The sequence below is a fragment of the Lithobates pipiens genome, unplaced genomic scaffold (assembly GCF_037356315.1).
Source record: "Lithobates pipiens isolate NorthernLeopardFrog02 unplaced genomic scaffold, aLitPip1_a1.2 Scaffold_16, whole genome shotgun sequence".
Taxonomy (NCBI): Eukaryota; Metazoa; Chordata; class Amphibia; order Anura; family Ranidae; genus Lithobates; species Lithobates pipiens.
The window spans coordinates 151,133,555-151,149,523 of NW_027507748.1; the positions used below are offsets into that span (position 1 = coordinate 151,133,555).

The 15,969-nt window shown below is 45.3% G+C and overlaps 1 protein-coding gene across 1 annotated transcript in view; it reads right to left on the reverse strand.

The window, feature by feature from the left end:
• Positions 1 to 15,969, reverse strand: part of MKS1 (MKS transition zone complex subunit 1) — an 87,365-nt gene that overhangs the window by 12,627 nt on the left and 58,769 nt on the right. The window contains exons 13-16 of the mRNA XM_077480617.1: positions 13,738 to 13,807; positions 13,554 to 13,658; positions 9,156 to 9,289; positions 7,292 to 7,374 (exon numbers count right to left, since the gene is read on the reverse strand). Of these exons, the coding sequence (XP_077336743.1) occupies positions 7,292 to 7,374; positions 9,156 to 9,289; positions 13,554 to 13,658; positions 13,738 to 13,807 (392 nt within the window). The remainder of the gene's footprint in view (positions 1 to 7,291; positions 7,375 to 9,155; positions 9,290 to 13,553; positions 13,659 to 13,737; positions 13,808 to 15,969) is intronic.

Below are 15,969 nucleotides of genomic sequence, written 5' to 3' on the forward strand. Positions count from 1 at the left end.
TGGTAGGGCTACCATAGGGGCCATCACCTTGGAGAAAATCCAGGATGCAGGAAAGAGACCAAATGGCAGGGCTACAAACTGGTAGTGTTGTGCTTCCACAGCAAAATGGAGGTAGCATTGGTGCGCTGTAAAGATAGGGACATACAAATACGCAACCATGATGTCCACAGAGTCTAGAACGTCTCCCTGACAGAGGGAGACTGACAGACCTGGGGGGGTTCCATGCAAAAATTCTGGACTTAAATGAAGAAATTTTAAGGTCTTGAGATCAAAGATGGGTCAAATGCCCACTTTGGTTTTTGACCAGTAAAAAAGGTTGGAGTAAAAAAACCTTCCATTACAACAATGGCAATAATACTTGGATCAAGAGATCTGCAAGAGCGGCATTGAGGTCTGCAAGTCCCATGCCAAAAGGGAGTTTTCTGAAGGTTTGGATAATTAAGAGGCCAGAGTTTGATAATGAATTGGGCGAGCCCCTGGCTTGGGTCTGGCCTTGAAGGTTCAAGCTTGGGAATAATGAAAGGAACTTTTCTTGCCATTTAGAAGGGGAAGTAGTCCTTTCTAGTTTGTTGCTTAGGCTTCCTTTTTCTGGGGCAAATTAGTACTTTTACCCCCTGCGACATCCATTATGAGGGAGTTCTAAGAGGCACCAAAAAGGCATTTACGATCCAAATTGATGCATAGCAAGCAAATTTACATTGTTGTTCCGTGGACTAACATTTTAGCAAAAGAGTTCTGCACATAATCACAGACAGGAGACTCATTTGAGAAATAGTGAAAACAACTCTTTGGAAAGAGATTCCAAAAGCTTGTCAATGGGTTCCTTAAAAACTGGTGCATCCTCAACAGGTACGGTCAGTGGATACTATTCTGTAAAGCATTTGGGGGGACTTAATTTTTAATCTTAAGGAGTTTACCTGTCTCCATACAGAACAGGTTTAAGTAAGTAATGTACTGGAAAAATTTTGCTGGTCTTGGAGTCCTTCCAAGATCCAGACTAGTAACAGTACTAGTAGAAGCGATTGCTGTTTTATTTTCAGAGTGACAGATTGAATCAATAAGAACCAATATGGTATCATTAAGCCTAGGAGCTATAGCAGGTCCTTCGTGCTCCTCAGGAACAAATTCATCCATCAGAGATTCATAAGACTCTTTGTCCGAGAAAACTTCAGCAATAGAAGGCTCAGAGACCATTACAGCTGCGGGTACTGTATGTTTTGGGTTTTAAATAAGATTCAGGCCTAAAATGCAATAAAAGAAAAAAACAAATGCTCTGGCACTAACAGCGTTAAATAAGTCGCCAGTCACTAGTGCTGCATTTTTGGAAGTAATTTATTGGGCAATTTAAAACATTTGTAGCCACTCTCCATTAGCAGAACTATTTGTCAAAGATGTGCACCCACCCTTGGGCTCCTGAAGCTGGATGGGCTAGACTGCTTTTCTGCCATCGCTGATAGGGAAATAGGAATCAATAATAGGGTTTTTGTACTCACCGTAAAATCCTTTTCTCTGTAATTCACCGACCGACACAGCTCCTCACTGTAACTAAATGGGTTTGTTAGCCTGCCATTAGGAGAACTATGCAAAAATTGTAACACAATACACAGAACTTTAGTCTCGACCCGGGGGGCGGACCCTGTGCTAACAACCCTCCCTGCTCCTAGGCAGAACTCAGTACGTCAACAAGCAGTATAACGTAGAGAAGAGGAGGGGTGGGTGCTGTGTCGGTCGGTGAATTACAGAGAAAAGGATTTTACGGCGAGTACAAAAATGCTAATTTCTCTTATATTCACTGACCGACACAGCTCCTCTCTGTAATTAAATGGGACATCCCCAAGCAGTGCCAAACTAGGGATGGGAAAAAACAGCATTAAAACTTCATCCACCATGGCAAGTGGGAACTAATGAAACTAAACCCACAAAAAACAGCAGTGTACGGAAAAACACACTGCCATAACCGTGCATTCTCAACAGAAGAGATCCCCAACACTGCAACCTTTTGCGGAAGTAATGCAACAGTGCATTAACAAACAGTGATGCAAAAACAGGAAAAAAAATCTCAATCGCAACTACACGGCTGCCTGCAAAACTTTGCAGCCAAAACAGGCATCAGCCTACCTTGTAGAACTTGGTAAACATATGGACAGACGACCAGGTCCCGCCTTACACACCTGAGCGACAGACGCTTGGTGTCGGAAGGCCCAAGATGGTCCAATAGCTCTTGTAGAGTGGGCCGTGACTGGAAAGGGGGGCACTTGCCCCTTCAAGACATAGGCTTGGACTACAATCTGTCTGATCCACCTGGAAATGGTGGCCGACGAGACCGCCATACCCTTCTTTGGACCAGCCACTGAAACAAACAGTGAGTCTGACTTCCGAAAGGGAGCCATGGCAGACAAATACACCTTTAGAGCCCTATCCACGTCCAAAGCGTGAAGGGCCACCTCTTTAGGGTGTTTCGGCTTAGGACACAACGATGGTAATACAATGTCCTCATTGACCACCTTCGGCAGAAAGGACGGTTGCGGACGCAACACCACCTTATCCCTGTGGATGACCAGATAAGGCGACAAGGCCGCCAATTCCGAAACCCTCCTGGCCGATGTGATGGCCACTAGAAAGACCACCTTCTGTGAAAGGGTCAACAGGGGAATCTCCCTGATGCTTTCAAACGGCGGCTTTTGAAGCGCCGACAACACCAGGTTCAAATCCCATGGGGGTAATGGCGGACGCACCAGAGGGACTACAAGTCGCACCCCCTGAACGAAGGTACTCACTAATGAGTGAGACACCAGGGCTTGCTGAAAAAAAAGACAACCAAGGCTGAAATTTGCCCCTTAATGGTGCTTACCGCCAACTTCTGGTCTACTCCGTGCTGAAGAAACAGCAGGATCCTGGATATAGAAAAGGAGCGCGGATGCCATCCTTTCTCTTCACACATGGAGATGTAGGCCTCCCAGGTACGATGGTATATCTTCCGTGAAGAAGATTTCCGTGCCATTAACATAGTAGGAATCACCGAGTCCGACAGACCCCGGTTCCTCAGCACCTGGCTCTCAATAGCCATGCCGTTAAAGCCAGCGATGGTAAAGCAGGGTGAAAGATTGGACCTTGAGACAGGAGGTCCTTTCGCAGCGGCAGTCGCCAGGGAGCGTCTGCCTCCAGACGCACCAGGTCTGCGTACCAGGGCCGCTGAGGCAAATCTGGGGGCAACCAGGATTACTGGAATCCCCTCTGCTTCCACTCTGCGAAGCAGACGTGGCAACAGTTTTAGTGGAGGAAAGGTGTAGATCAGCTGGTACTGATCCCACGGAGCCACCAGCGCTTCTGACGCATCTGCCCATGGATCTCTTGTCCTGGACACGAATCTCGGCACCTTCCGATTGAGACGGGAGGCCAATAGATCCACATCTGGTGTGCCCCATTTCAGGCACAACAGCCTGAATATCTCCAGATGCAACGCCCATTCTCCTGGGTCCAGCATCTGACGACTCAGATAGTCCGCCTGCCAATTTTCCACCCCCGGGATGTAAATGGCTGACAGGGCCGGAACGTGTCGCTCTGCCCACCGAAGTATGTGAGTGACCTCCCAAGCAGCAGCTGAGCTTCTTGTTCCCCCCCTTGGCGATTTATGTATGCCACAGCCGTGGCGTTGTCGGACTATATCCTGTTCGGACATCCTTGAAGACAAGTCAACCACGTGTGGAGGCACAGCCTGATCGCTCTCAATTCGAGCAGAATGATCGGCAACTTGGATTCGTCCGTCGACCAGAGGCCCTGAGCCAACTGAATCCCCATCACTCCACCCCAGCCTGAGAGACTGGCGTCCGTAGTGATCACCGTCCAGTTCAGAGGAAGGAACGATTTCCCGGACTGAATCGCCGGGGACCTCAACCACCAGATCAGAGAGTGCTTGACTGGCTGGCTCATCTGGACCGGTCGATCCAGGCCAACGGAGATGTGTCCCATTTCCTCAAAATCTCCTTCTGCAGGAGTCTGGTTTGGAACTGGGCATAAGGTACTGCCTCGAAGGAGGCTACCATGAGCCCCAGTACTCGCATGCAAAAGCGGAGTGACGACCACTTGCAGTTCATCAGTAGTTTGACCACAGATCTGAGAGCCTGCAATTTGTCTGAGGGGAGAAAGACCCTCGCTTCCTCGGAGTCCAATAGTAAACCCAGGTACTCCAGACGCTGGGTCAGTACAACCCCTGACTTCTTTAGGTTCAACAGCCACCCAAATTTTCGCAGAGTCTGCATGGTGATCGCCACATCCTCCTCTAATTCTGAGGCAGAAGATGCTCTCAGGAGGAGATCGTCCAGGTAACCCACGATCGCGATCCCGCGTTGTCGCAGCAATGCCAATACTGGAGCCAGTACTTTGGTAAAGACTCTGGGGGCTGATGCCAGGCCAAAAGGAAGAGCCACAAACTGGTAATGGGCGCCCCCGACTGCCAAACGCAGACATTTTTGATACCGAAAGCATATGGGTATGTGCAGGTACGCATCCTGGATGTCCAAAGACGCCAGGGAGTCCCCTTGATGGAGTGCAGCGACTACTGAGCGAACTGATACCATTCTGAACCTCTATACTTTTACAAAGTGATTGAGGGCTTTTAAGTCCAAGATTGGACGTACCCCTTCCTTCTTGGGAACCACAAACAGATTTGAGTAGAACCCCTGGAAGCGTTCCGATTCCGGAACTGGTACAATCACCCCCTGATTCAGCAAGTCCCTTACTGCCCCTAGCAGGGCCTCCTGGCAAACCGGGGACGCAGGTATGCTGGAGGGGAAGAATCTGTTTGGTGGCCAAGAGAGAAACTATCTTGTAGCCTGTGTAAATCAGGTCGCAGACCCATTGGTCGGATAACTGGGAGGTCCACCGGGCTGCAAACTCCCGAAGGCGACCCCCCACCCGAAATGTGGGTGGAGGCAAACCTTCATGCAGTAGCACTTTTGTTTGCAGGCTTGTTAGGCTTGCGGTTCCAGGGACGCGTCTGACTGTCCGCGGACATCCTGTCGGGCTGGGAACGTTTTGTTGAAGCACCAGGCGGACGAAAAAGCTGTTTGTGAGCGGAAAAAGAGGGCCCTTGCCTGCAGCGTGGCTCCTTAGCCGCCCTGGCCTGTGGGAGTAGTGTACTCTTACCACCCGTGGCATTTTTAATAATGTCATCCAATGAAGCTCCAAAGAGCCGGTCGCCAAGGAAGGGAAGATCCGTCAGGACTTTTTTGGATGCCTGGTCAGCAGACCAGCATTTAAGCCAAATCGGGCGCCTCAGCACCACAGCTGACACTGAAGCCATGGATAGAAGAGGGAGAGTATCCAGGGCATCGTCACAAATGTACTTAAGGCCTTGCACTAGTTGGTCTGCTAGTTCCACGCAGACAGGGGAAGCGTTTTGCTCTTCCAATTTGCGGTGCAAAAGTTTTGCCCACTCAGTCAGTGTCTGCGACACCAGTGCGGATGCCAGTACTGGTCGCACGGCTGACCCCACAACCGTAAACAAGGAACGAGCCACTGCCTCGGCCTTCCTGCCCAGGGGATCCTTGAATGCAGGAGCCCCCTCTACCGGGATCATGGTTTGCGTGCACCTTTCCTTCCACGCACCGCCTCTATTTTTGCAACAAAAGAGTTAAGGACCGCCGTCAGGGTGTCCATGGGCACTGCACTATCCGCAGGTGACCCGGTTGCAATAGCCTGGATTTCAGGGGAAGAAACACCAGTTTCTGAAGCCATGCTGACCCTACCCTGTCTGTCACCTGCAAAGGGACTTAGGAGAGTGAAGGTCCCACCCTCCTGCTGCCGCCGCGTGGGGGGGGGGGGGGGGGTAGTGGTACCAGCACCAGACTCACCACCCTGGGGCGTTCTGTGAATGTAACTAGCTGTGCCCGTAGTCCCCAGGAGGTTACCCAGTTGCAGAGTGAAGAAACTGCGTCGGCAGCATCTGTATAGGATAGCGGTGAAATGTTCTGCAGAGCTTGCACCAGCATTCAGGGAAGAGCCATCCAGTGTCCTGTATACACAGGAAACAACATGTGAGGCTGTCACAAGAGAACTGCGGTGAAAAGAGTGCTCAGGCTTCAAGAAAATGGCCGCCAATGCAACTAATAGGAAAATCCTATAGAAGATGGCTGCTGAGGCTCACAAGGGGAACCTGCTTCGCCCACAGCCAAGATGGCCGCCGGACAGCGCCATGCGGTGACAGGAAAATCACAGAACAGTACTGCCTGCCAACAGTCAAAACACCTCCACAGACACCCTTTGGGACCCCCCCCGACCGGGACCAGGACCAACGCTAGCCGCACAGAGCCCCCTACAGGTGAGAGACCCAGCGAACCCCACACACACACCGCCCGCAGCACATGCAGCCACCCCCCGGAGGGGGGAAGGAGGGAAGATAGGTACGTGGGAGAGAGGAGAAGGAGGTGAGGTGGCCCCCAAATCGACCTCCCAGGGAATGCCCAGCTGCTCACCCCACCGAAGCAGGGTGAGCCATACTTACCAGTCCTGAAGAGCTGGGAGACATTCCATCACAGACCTACTCCTGCGCAGTTACAGGGTAGCTGCTGGCCCGGTATACTGTGATCCAGACATCAGTAGCCCAGTCATATGTATACCCCGGAGCATTGAAGCTCACCGACCACCTCTGCAGCTGAGGCATGTCGTGGCCTGCCGAGCCTTAGCTGCGACCTGCACACGCTCGATGGCCGGACTGGGGAGACTACAGAGATAACTTAACCAGCCTGTCACCCAGCCGGCTGTTGATAGAAGATCTCAGGATCTTTCATCTTGCGCAAAAAACCTCAAACCTGCGTCACAAAAATGGACCAAAGGGCCCGCAGGGTTCCTAGGTCATTCTCCTTCGCTAGGCAAAATAAAACGGAGTTCTGCCTGGGAGCAGGGAGGGTTGTTTAGCACAGGGTCCGCCCCCCGGGGCGGGACTAAAGTTCTGTGTATTGTGTTACAATTTTTGCCTAGTTCTCCTAATGGCAGGCTAACAAACCCATTTAGTTAGAGAGGAGCTGTGTTGGTCGGTGAATATAAGAGAAATACTTTTTTGTATGCTTGTAGGGGATTTCAAAGACATCAAGCTACAGGAGCTAGTAAAAGTTTGTCTCCAAGATACTCATACAATGACCCCACAGTGCACGATGTGAGATGATCCCATTAAACCACAGCTGCAGTTACTGTATATCATTACACTACTGGGATCCGCAAAGCACAAGTAGACTGCAGTTCTTATTTGTCTTTTGAATCACAGCTACCTCCTGTATAAATTTCTTACTCTTACCTTGACTGGTGTATAGAGTGAAAGCGAAATGTCACCTTGCCAGTTGTCTCTGTTCTGAATCCAAAGCGACTCAGTCGCTCTCCCTACAGGGAAATGGTATTAGAAAATACATTGGTTAGCGCTTCCGACTGGCAACACTAAGGTCCTCACTTTGAATCCCAACCACTGCACTGTATGCCTGGAGTTCGCATGTTCTCCCTGTGCAGGTTTCCTCCAGGTACTCCTGTTTCCTCCTACACTCCAAATACAGCTGGTAGGTTAATTGTCTTCTGTCTAAGTTGGCCCTAGTATAGATAGGTATGAATGTGAGTTAGGGACCTTAGATTGTAAGCTCCTTGAGGGCAGGGACTGATGTGAATGTACAATATATGTAAAAGTGCTGCATAAATTGTCAATGCTATAAAGTATAACAAGCTACTTTTTTTTTTTTGTTAAGATGATTTATAGTTTTCTTGCATACCATACAACAATAAACCATTACAATGAGAAAACTTACCATTGTTGTCTCTCCTTATACATTAGAAACATTAACACAGTACATTGTTTAGCTACAGGTTTGCAAACACAAAGGAACAAAAAAAAAAAAATAAGAAAGAACTGGGGCATAAATAAACAAAAGCACACTTGGGATTGCAAAGGTAGACACCAGCCAAGCATCCCAGATTCAATGAAAATTGTTACCACACAAAAAACAAAACAAAAAAAAACAAAAAAACAAAGCAAATAACTGGATGATAGAATGAAGATCAGCAGCTCTGGGAAGAAAATTGGCAGCAGATCAACCCTGTACACACACATTCCTAGCTGTTCAGATCCCATGCAGCATACCACCCTTATGCACACACATCTCTGGTAGCTCAGATCATTATTGGCTGCTGTACATATATCCCCTAGCTCCTCAACCCACTTGCGTCTGCACAGGAGAGGAGGGGTGAGAGAATCTGCTGGCAGCCCTGGCAGCCACTATATTAACATGCAGATATCTCTGCACTGACTGGTTGGGAGCGAATGGGGTTGTGGTATTGTGTGCAGCGGAGTGTACTGGAAGTATTTTCTCAGAGATCAAGCTCTGTCTTCCAATGCACTCTGCCATCATCACTAATCAGATTTAAACTTCCAAGGCTTTCTTGTCTGAAAAAAATACAAGTATCATATAGTGGGCATTTTTAGAACACCTTTACTGCATTGCATAGAGGTAGGCAAAAGGTTTAACAAATCATCAGATTACTGTTAAAAGGGAGTAAAATGGACTGGTGCAGTACAGGGACATTGAAGTAAAGGTGAATCCCTGATGGGGTAGGCTGTGTTCCCCATTTGCATTTGAAGGATTCATTTTTTTATTTTCCTTACAGTGCAGATTAATCTTAATTCACAAACCCAAAAACCCAATCCTGTAGGGCCCTTAAAAATCCAGCAAGCCGCAATTTGTAGAATAGACTAAATGGTACTATAGCTTGTCCCCCCTAAGAAACATAAAATTAAAGTTGGGGGGGGGGGGGCGGCATTGTCAACACATCTAATTATGTACCTTTCCCCCTAACAGATAAACATGGTTGATATTTAATACAACCTCTAACCATGTTAAAGGACTTACTTTGTGAAGAGACAAAAAGGCCATTTTAAACCAAATTATGCCTTACGGAGCCTCGAACAGTGGTTAAAGAGGAACTGCTGCACATACAGGGTGGTATTTACATTTCAGCATTCCAAATGGAACATTTAAGAATGATAGTGAAGCACACCACCGCTAAAACACAACATCTCAATATTGGCTCCAGAAGTAACATCTCCACGGATAACAGATTTATCATATGACAGTCAAAGTTAACCAAATACAGTACACGTCCTTAAAATTATGCTTTACCTGGAAAGTTCCGGGTGTTCTAACATAAGCTATATCTTCCAATTCTGGGGATCCCCCGATAAAAAACCTTCTGAGCTCTGACACTATCCCAAGCTCTACAGGCCGCCATGTTTGTGCAGCAATCTCATGCATTCCTTGGGATAAGATAAAATAGAAGTCTGTTTTATTCTGCATGTGTACACTTCATGAGGCCATAAGTTCTGGAAGAATAGCCTCATCATTTTGTTTCATTACAAGTATATTTACATTATACTATATTTAAAGGTGGAGTTTCATCAAATGCTTTTTTAATTACGTACTTCAGGGCTAGCTGTTTGTTTATGAACCAGAAACAACATTTTAACCGATTTTAGACTAGGACTAGGCTCAATTGTATATTTCAGCTATGTGCCTTTTTTTTTTTTTAAGTTATGAAACATATTGGTGATTTTGTTGGACTATTGCTCATTGGTTAGCACTTCCACTTAGCAGTACTAGGGTCATCGGTTAAAATCCGAACCACGGCACCACCTACCTGAAATCTGCATGTTCTCTCTGTGGCTGCGTGGGTTCTGCTAGGTACAATGGTTCCCTCCCACACACCAAAGATATGCTGGTTCAGTGACTTGAATATGTATTTATACCGCTAGAAATTTTTCACATTTTGTCATGTTACAAGCAAAAGCGTAAATGTATTTTATTGGGATTTTATGTAATAGAATGACACAAAGTGTCACATAATTGTGAAGTGGAAGGAAAATTATAAAATGGGTTTCAAGGTTTTTTACAAATAAATAAGTGAAAGGTGTGGTGTGCATTTGTATTCAGCCCCTCTGAGTCAATGCTTTGTACAACCACCTTTTACTGCAATTACAGCTGCAAGTCTTTTTAGGTATGTCTCTACCACCTTTGCACATCTACAGAGTGACATTTTTGCCCATTCTTCTTTGCAAAATACCTCAAGCTCTGTCAGATTGGATGGACAGAGTCTGTGAACAGCAATTTTCATGTCTTGCCACAGATTCTTAATTGGATTTAGATCTGGACATTGACTGGGCCATTCTAACACATGAATATGCTTTGATGCAAAACATTTCATTGTAGCTCTGGCTGTATGTTGAGGGTCGTTGTCCTGCTGGAAGGTGAACCTCCACCCCAGTCTTAAGTTTCTTGCAGACTCCAACAGCTTCTAAGATTGCCCTGCATTTGGCTCCATCCATCTTCCCATCAACTCTGACCAGTTTCTCTGTCCCTGCTGAAGAAAAGCACCCTACAACATGAAGCTGCCAATACCATGTTTCATGGTGGGGATGGTGTGTTTAGGTGCTGTGCTGGGTTAGTTTTCCGACACACATAGCATTTTGTTTTTAGGCCAAAAAGTTACATTTTGGTCTCATCTGACCAGAGCGCCTTCTTGCACATGGTTGTTGTGTCCCCCACATGGCTTCTCTCAAACTGGAAAACTGAACTTCTATGGCTTTCTTTCAACAATGGCTTTCATCTTGCCACTCTTCCTTAAAGGCCAGATTTGTTGAGTGCATGACTAATGTAGCGCTGCCCTCTTAAGGTTTGCAAGATAAATCAGTACCCCTCTGGTTGCCCTGACCCTGTGAGTCCTCTGCCATCTCTGACACCCTGGGTTCAAACCTTTTTTCCCCCACTAGATAACAGCAGTAAGAAAGAAAAGGGACCAGAATTGATTAAATCAGAAATAGTTTACTCAATGAGATGATAGGAAAATAAATCAAAGAGTCATCTTAAGTTTACTCCTTAAAATGTAGTCCCCCAAAGAATGTTATTGATCGTAAACAACTATCACCTCTAAGATTCAAAACATTAAACACTATAATCTCTCTATGCTCAAATAACAGCATATAATGCCTATGTGAATAGGCTATAGGAAAGCAGAGGAATGTCTCTTATGAGTGTCAGACCCCTCCCTACTGCTTATTCACACATAAATGCAGAACAGGAGATAAACAAGTACAGCTTTTAGCAAACAGGAACAGTATTACAATTCAACCTGCTCTTACAGAGAGTTCTTGGTGAACTGTAGCCTTACAAGCTTCAGCAAAACAAATCTCTGAAGTAGGGAGGGAGGTGAAAGTAGTCCTGTGTTGCTGTGTGACAATCCAGTTAATCTTCAGCTAGCTCTTAGGCGTTTCATTGCATGCAAGAAATATTGAATGGTAAAAGCAAAGTAGCTGATCCAATAGGTTGTGTATAACCAGCAGACAATATTCCTGTGTAAATCAAAACTGTAACTAGATTCACAGTGATCACTGACTTAAAGCTGTTACATTCTGTGGAACTACAAGCAACAGCAGAACAATGGATGGTAAAGATGTCTGTATATAGTGTCTATAATATGTTGGTATAGATCGATCCTTGAACTAAAGATGGTAATGAGTGCAGGAGACAATGGTGTCTATATAGCGTCTATAAGACTGGGTCATTGCCCGCTCAGCACACTGGAACAGAAGATGATTATGGTTTATGATGAGGATAAGCTCTCAGGAATGTGGCTCAGCCAGCTTCCACCGAACTGCACCATGGCTTGCACGAATCCGATATCTCTGCAGGATGAATGGAACAGGAGTGGCCTCTGGGCTGCCACTGGATAGTGTAGGCGAACTGTATGCAGGCGCCCTTCCAAATATATGCTGGGTAATCCCGCCAGAGCAGGCCGCGACTCAGCTGCAGTTCACCCTGTAACCGATTCCCTGCATGCATATCCAACCCGGTCCCAAAAGAGCACGCCAGACCTCCAGCCTTCCCTCTAATAGTCTCTCCCAATGGTCTGCTTTTCTCCATCAGCCAGCTTGTAGTTGTAGTTTCACATCCTATCCTATTTGTATGGACTACATGTCCCAAGATGCTTTGCACTGTCTTGTCTCCGATTAAGAAAGTAACATGACATCCCACACTGGAACACTAGAGGGAAACCGCTCCCCCTGAAACAATGCCACAGAGAGTCTTCTAATCACAGGAATAGGTAGGTGTCCTGCTCCTGGCTAGACTAATATTTATCCTGTGGACAGATTCTCCCACCTGAGCTGTGGATCTCTGCAGCTTCTACAGCGTTATCATGGGCCTCTTGGCTGCTTCTCTAATTAATGCTCTCCATGCCTGGCCTGTCAGTTTAGGTGAACGGCCATGTCTTGGTAGGTTTGCAGTTGTGCCATACTCATTCGGATGATGGATCTAACAGTGCTCCGTGAGATGTTCAAAGCTTGGGATATTTTTTTTTTTATAACCTAACCCCGCTTTAACCACTTACCGACCAATGCACGACGATGTACGTCCTATTTTTGAAGAGGGATATCTCGGTAACGGCAGCAACTGCTGTAACGCAAAAAATGCAACCTGTAGAATTTTTTAAATGTCGCTTATGGAGATTTTTGAGGCTAAAAGTTTGACGCCATTCCACGAGCGGGCGCAATTTTGAAGCGTGACATGTTGGGTATCAATTTACTCGACGTACCATTATCTTTCACATTATAAAGAAAAATTGGGCTAATTTTACTGTTGTCTTATTTTTTTATTCAAAAAAGTGAATTTTTTCAAAAAAAGTGCGCTTGTAAGACCGCTGCGCAAATACGGTGTGAAAAAAAGTATTTCAATGACCGCCATTTTATTCTCTAGGGTGTTAGAAAAAAAACAATATAAAATGTTTGGGGGTTCTAAGTAATTTTCTAGCAAAAAAAACTGTTTTAAACATGTAAACACCAAATCTGAAAAAGAGGCCTGGTCCTTAAGTGGTTAAACGTCTCCACAACTTCATCCCTGACCTGTCTGGTGTCTTCCTTGGCCTTCATGATGCCGCTTGTTCACCAAGGTTATCTAACAAACCTGAGGGCCTTACAGAAAAACTGTATTTATACTGAGATTAAATTACACACAGGTGAACTCTGTTTACTAATTAGGTGACTTCTGAAGGCAATTGGTTCCACTACATTTTAGTTAGGGGTATCAGAGTAAAGGGGGCTGAATACAAATGCACGCCACACTTTTCACATATTTGTAAAAGAAAAAAAAATGAAACCCATTTATCATTTTTCTTCCGCTTCACAATTAGGTGCCACTTTGTGTTGGTCTATCACATAAAATCCCCCTCAAAAAAACATTTAAGTTTTTGGTTGTAACATGACAAAATGTGGAAAATCTCAAGGGGTATGAATACTTTTTCAAGGCACTGTAAGTAATTGGCCCTAGTATGTGTATGCATGAATATGAGTTAGGGAATTTAGATTGAGGGCAGGGACTGATGTGAATGTACATTATGTATGTAAAACGCTGCATAAAATGATGCGCTATACAAGTACCTGTAATAATAATAATAATAATAATAATAATAATAATAATAATAATAATAATAATATACACTTGGTGTGGAACAAACTGCAATTGTTTACTTGCCTGGAGTATGTGGCAGGACAACAGATCCATAGCCTTCAACTCGATACCTTTGCCAAAAGTCCAGAGAGAGGACTTCAAAGTAAATTACTGGCCACTGTGGCACCTCTGAAATAAAAAAAAAATTGCATGTTTTTTTTTTTTTTTTCCCCTACAACTGGATTTCTGTAATTTTCTCTCTACTCACCTTCAGCCTCTACCTCCTCAGAGAGGAAAATCTCAAAGCTGAATGGATAGCAGAAATAGGCCACATTGTCCTGGGAAAAAAAGGATCAGAACAATAAAGACTGATGGAAATGTAGCCAAGATTTAATAGAAGAGGAAATAAATATAAAGATGCATTTCAAGCTTGTGTTCTGTACAGGAAAATAGAGAAGTTGCTGACAAAATATGCCATTTTCAGTTCTCATGCAGGTTGTCATCTCTGAGGGGTTTGTATACCCAGTTTGTTTTCCAATTTTTTTTTCTCCAGAGGGTCCAGTTTCATCGGTAAAAAGAAAACTAATTTTGTTCTGGCCTATGACCAAATAGAAAAAGTTGGGTTTATTCTCGAATGCTCTTTGCAACGTTTGATTAACTAAGTCTGAAAGTGTGAGGACAACGGCTAGTACTTACATGTGTGCCCTTTACATGGTACAATAAGTAAAAGCATAAAAAAAAAAAAAAAAATAGAAAATCTGTTCTCTAGGATGGCTGTGACTGTCAACACAGACGGGTACAATGCTGAACAGCATATACATTAGACGTGGAACATACAGCCTCCATAGTGTATTTAAAAAATATAAACCAGGGGTTGACAAATTTGCTTGGAATCTAGGAGCCAGCTTAAAAAGTTAGGAGCCAGGTCCGTGACGACGATCCGGACCTGTCCCTGGCCTGACATGGAGACGAGTGAGGGGAAGATAGCAGCGCCGTCGCCGCCCCCCCCCCCCCCCCCCCCCCCCGTCTCCAAGTCATTGCCCATAGCTCTTAGAGGGACATTTTATTTTTTTCAAATGACAATTTTTTTTTCAATTGCATTTTAGTGTAAATATGAGATGTGAGGTCTCTCTGACCCCAGATCTCATATTTAGAGGACCTGTCATGCTTTTTCTATTACAAGGGATTTTTACATTCCTTGTAATAAGAATAAAAGTGACACAACATTTTTTTTAAAAGAACAGTGGAAAAGAAAAAAGTTAAAATAAAGCAGAAAAAATAATAATTTTTAAACGCGCCCTGTCCTGCCCGCATATAAAAATCGGTGTTCGAACCACACATAGGAGGTAGCGCCGTGATCGGTAGAGCAAGAGCAATAATTCTACCCCAGACCTCCTCTGTAACTCAAAACGTGCAACCTGTAGAATTTTTTTAAACGTCGCCTATGGAGATTTTAAAGGGTAAAAGTTTGTCGCCATTCCATGAGCGGGTGCAATTTTGAAGCATGACATGTTGGGTATCAATTTACTCGGCGTAACATTATCTTTCACAATATAAAAAATAATTGGGCTAACTTTACTGTTGTCTTATTTTTTTATTAACTAAATTATTTTTCCCAACAAAAGTGCGCTTGTAAGTCCGCTGCACAAATACGGTGTGACAGACAGTATTGCAACAACCACCATTTTATTCTCTAGGGTGTTAGAATAAAAAATATATATAATGTTTAGGGGGTTCTAAATAAAGGGAAGAAGAGGCAGGTAATATAATACAGGCAGAGGAATCTTCATTAACATTGCTGGTTTGTCATACCAACGGCGACCACAAGAGGGCGCCAGATTCCATAAGGAATCATAGGACCGCAGAAGGCCTCAAAGCCGCGGCCTAAATTTTCGGCCGCCGGCGGAACGGCCCGACGCGATCACGCTGGGGGGGTCCACAGACACAGGATACCCCCAGCTGTGCTGCCCCAGGCGCGAGGTCGCTATTTCTAGTCGCCAATGCGACCTGGCGACCGGGTTTTGTCGAGCCCTGATATAAACAAATCAACATAAATCAATAAAGATGGCTGCTTCTACACAAAGTGTACAATTGCAAACTATTGTATTTATCTGCTGTAGAGCTGCCTTGGACCAGCCTTTCTAAACTAGAGTTCCCCCCCCCAGAAGTTGCTATTGGTTCCTTGAGCAGTGCTGAGCTTCCTGTCTGATGATGCCCCAATAGTTCTGGCACCAATCTCACTCAGAAGAACCACTTGCATGGCACAAGCATAGTCTCTCGTAAAGTCTTTAAAGTGGTTGTAAACCCTTACAAACCACTTTGACCTACAGGTAAGCCTAGATTAAGGCTTACCTGTAGGTCCAAGAAATATCTCCCAAACCTATACGGTTTAGGAGATATTTGCCCGAAGACAGGCACCGCTGTCTATGGCGCATGCGCCGTAGACAGCGGCGCGCAGGCGCATTGAGCGCGGCATTTCCAACAACGGAGCTGCCGCGTG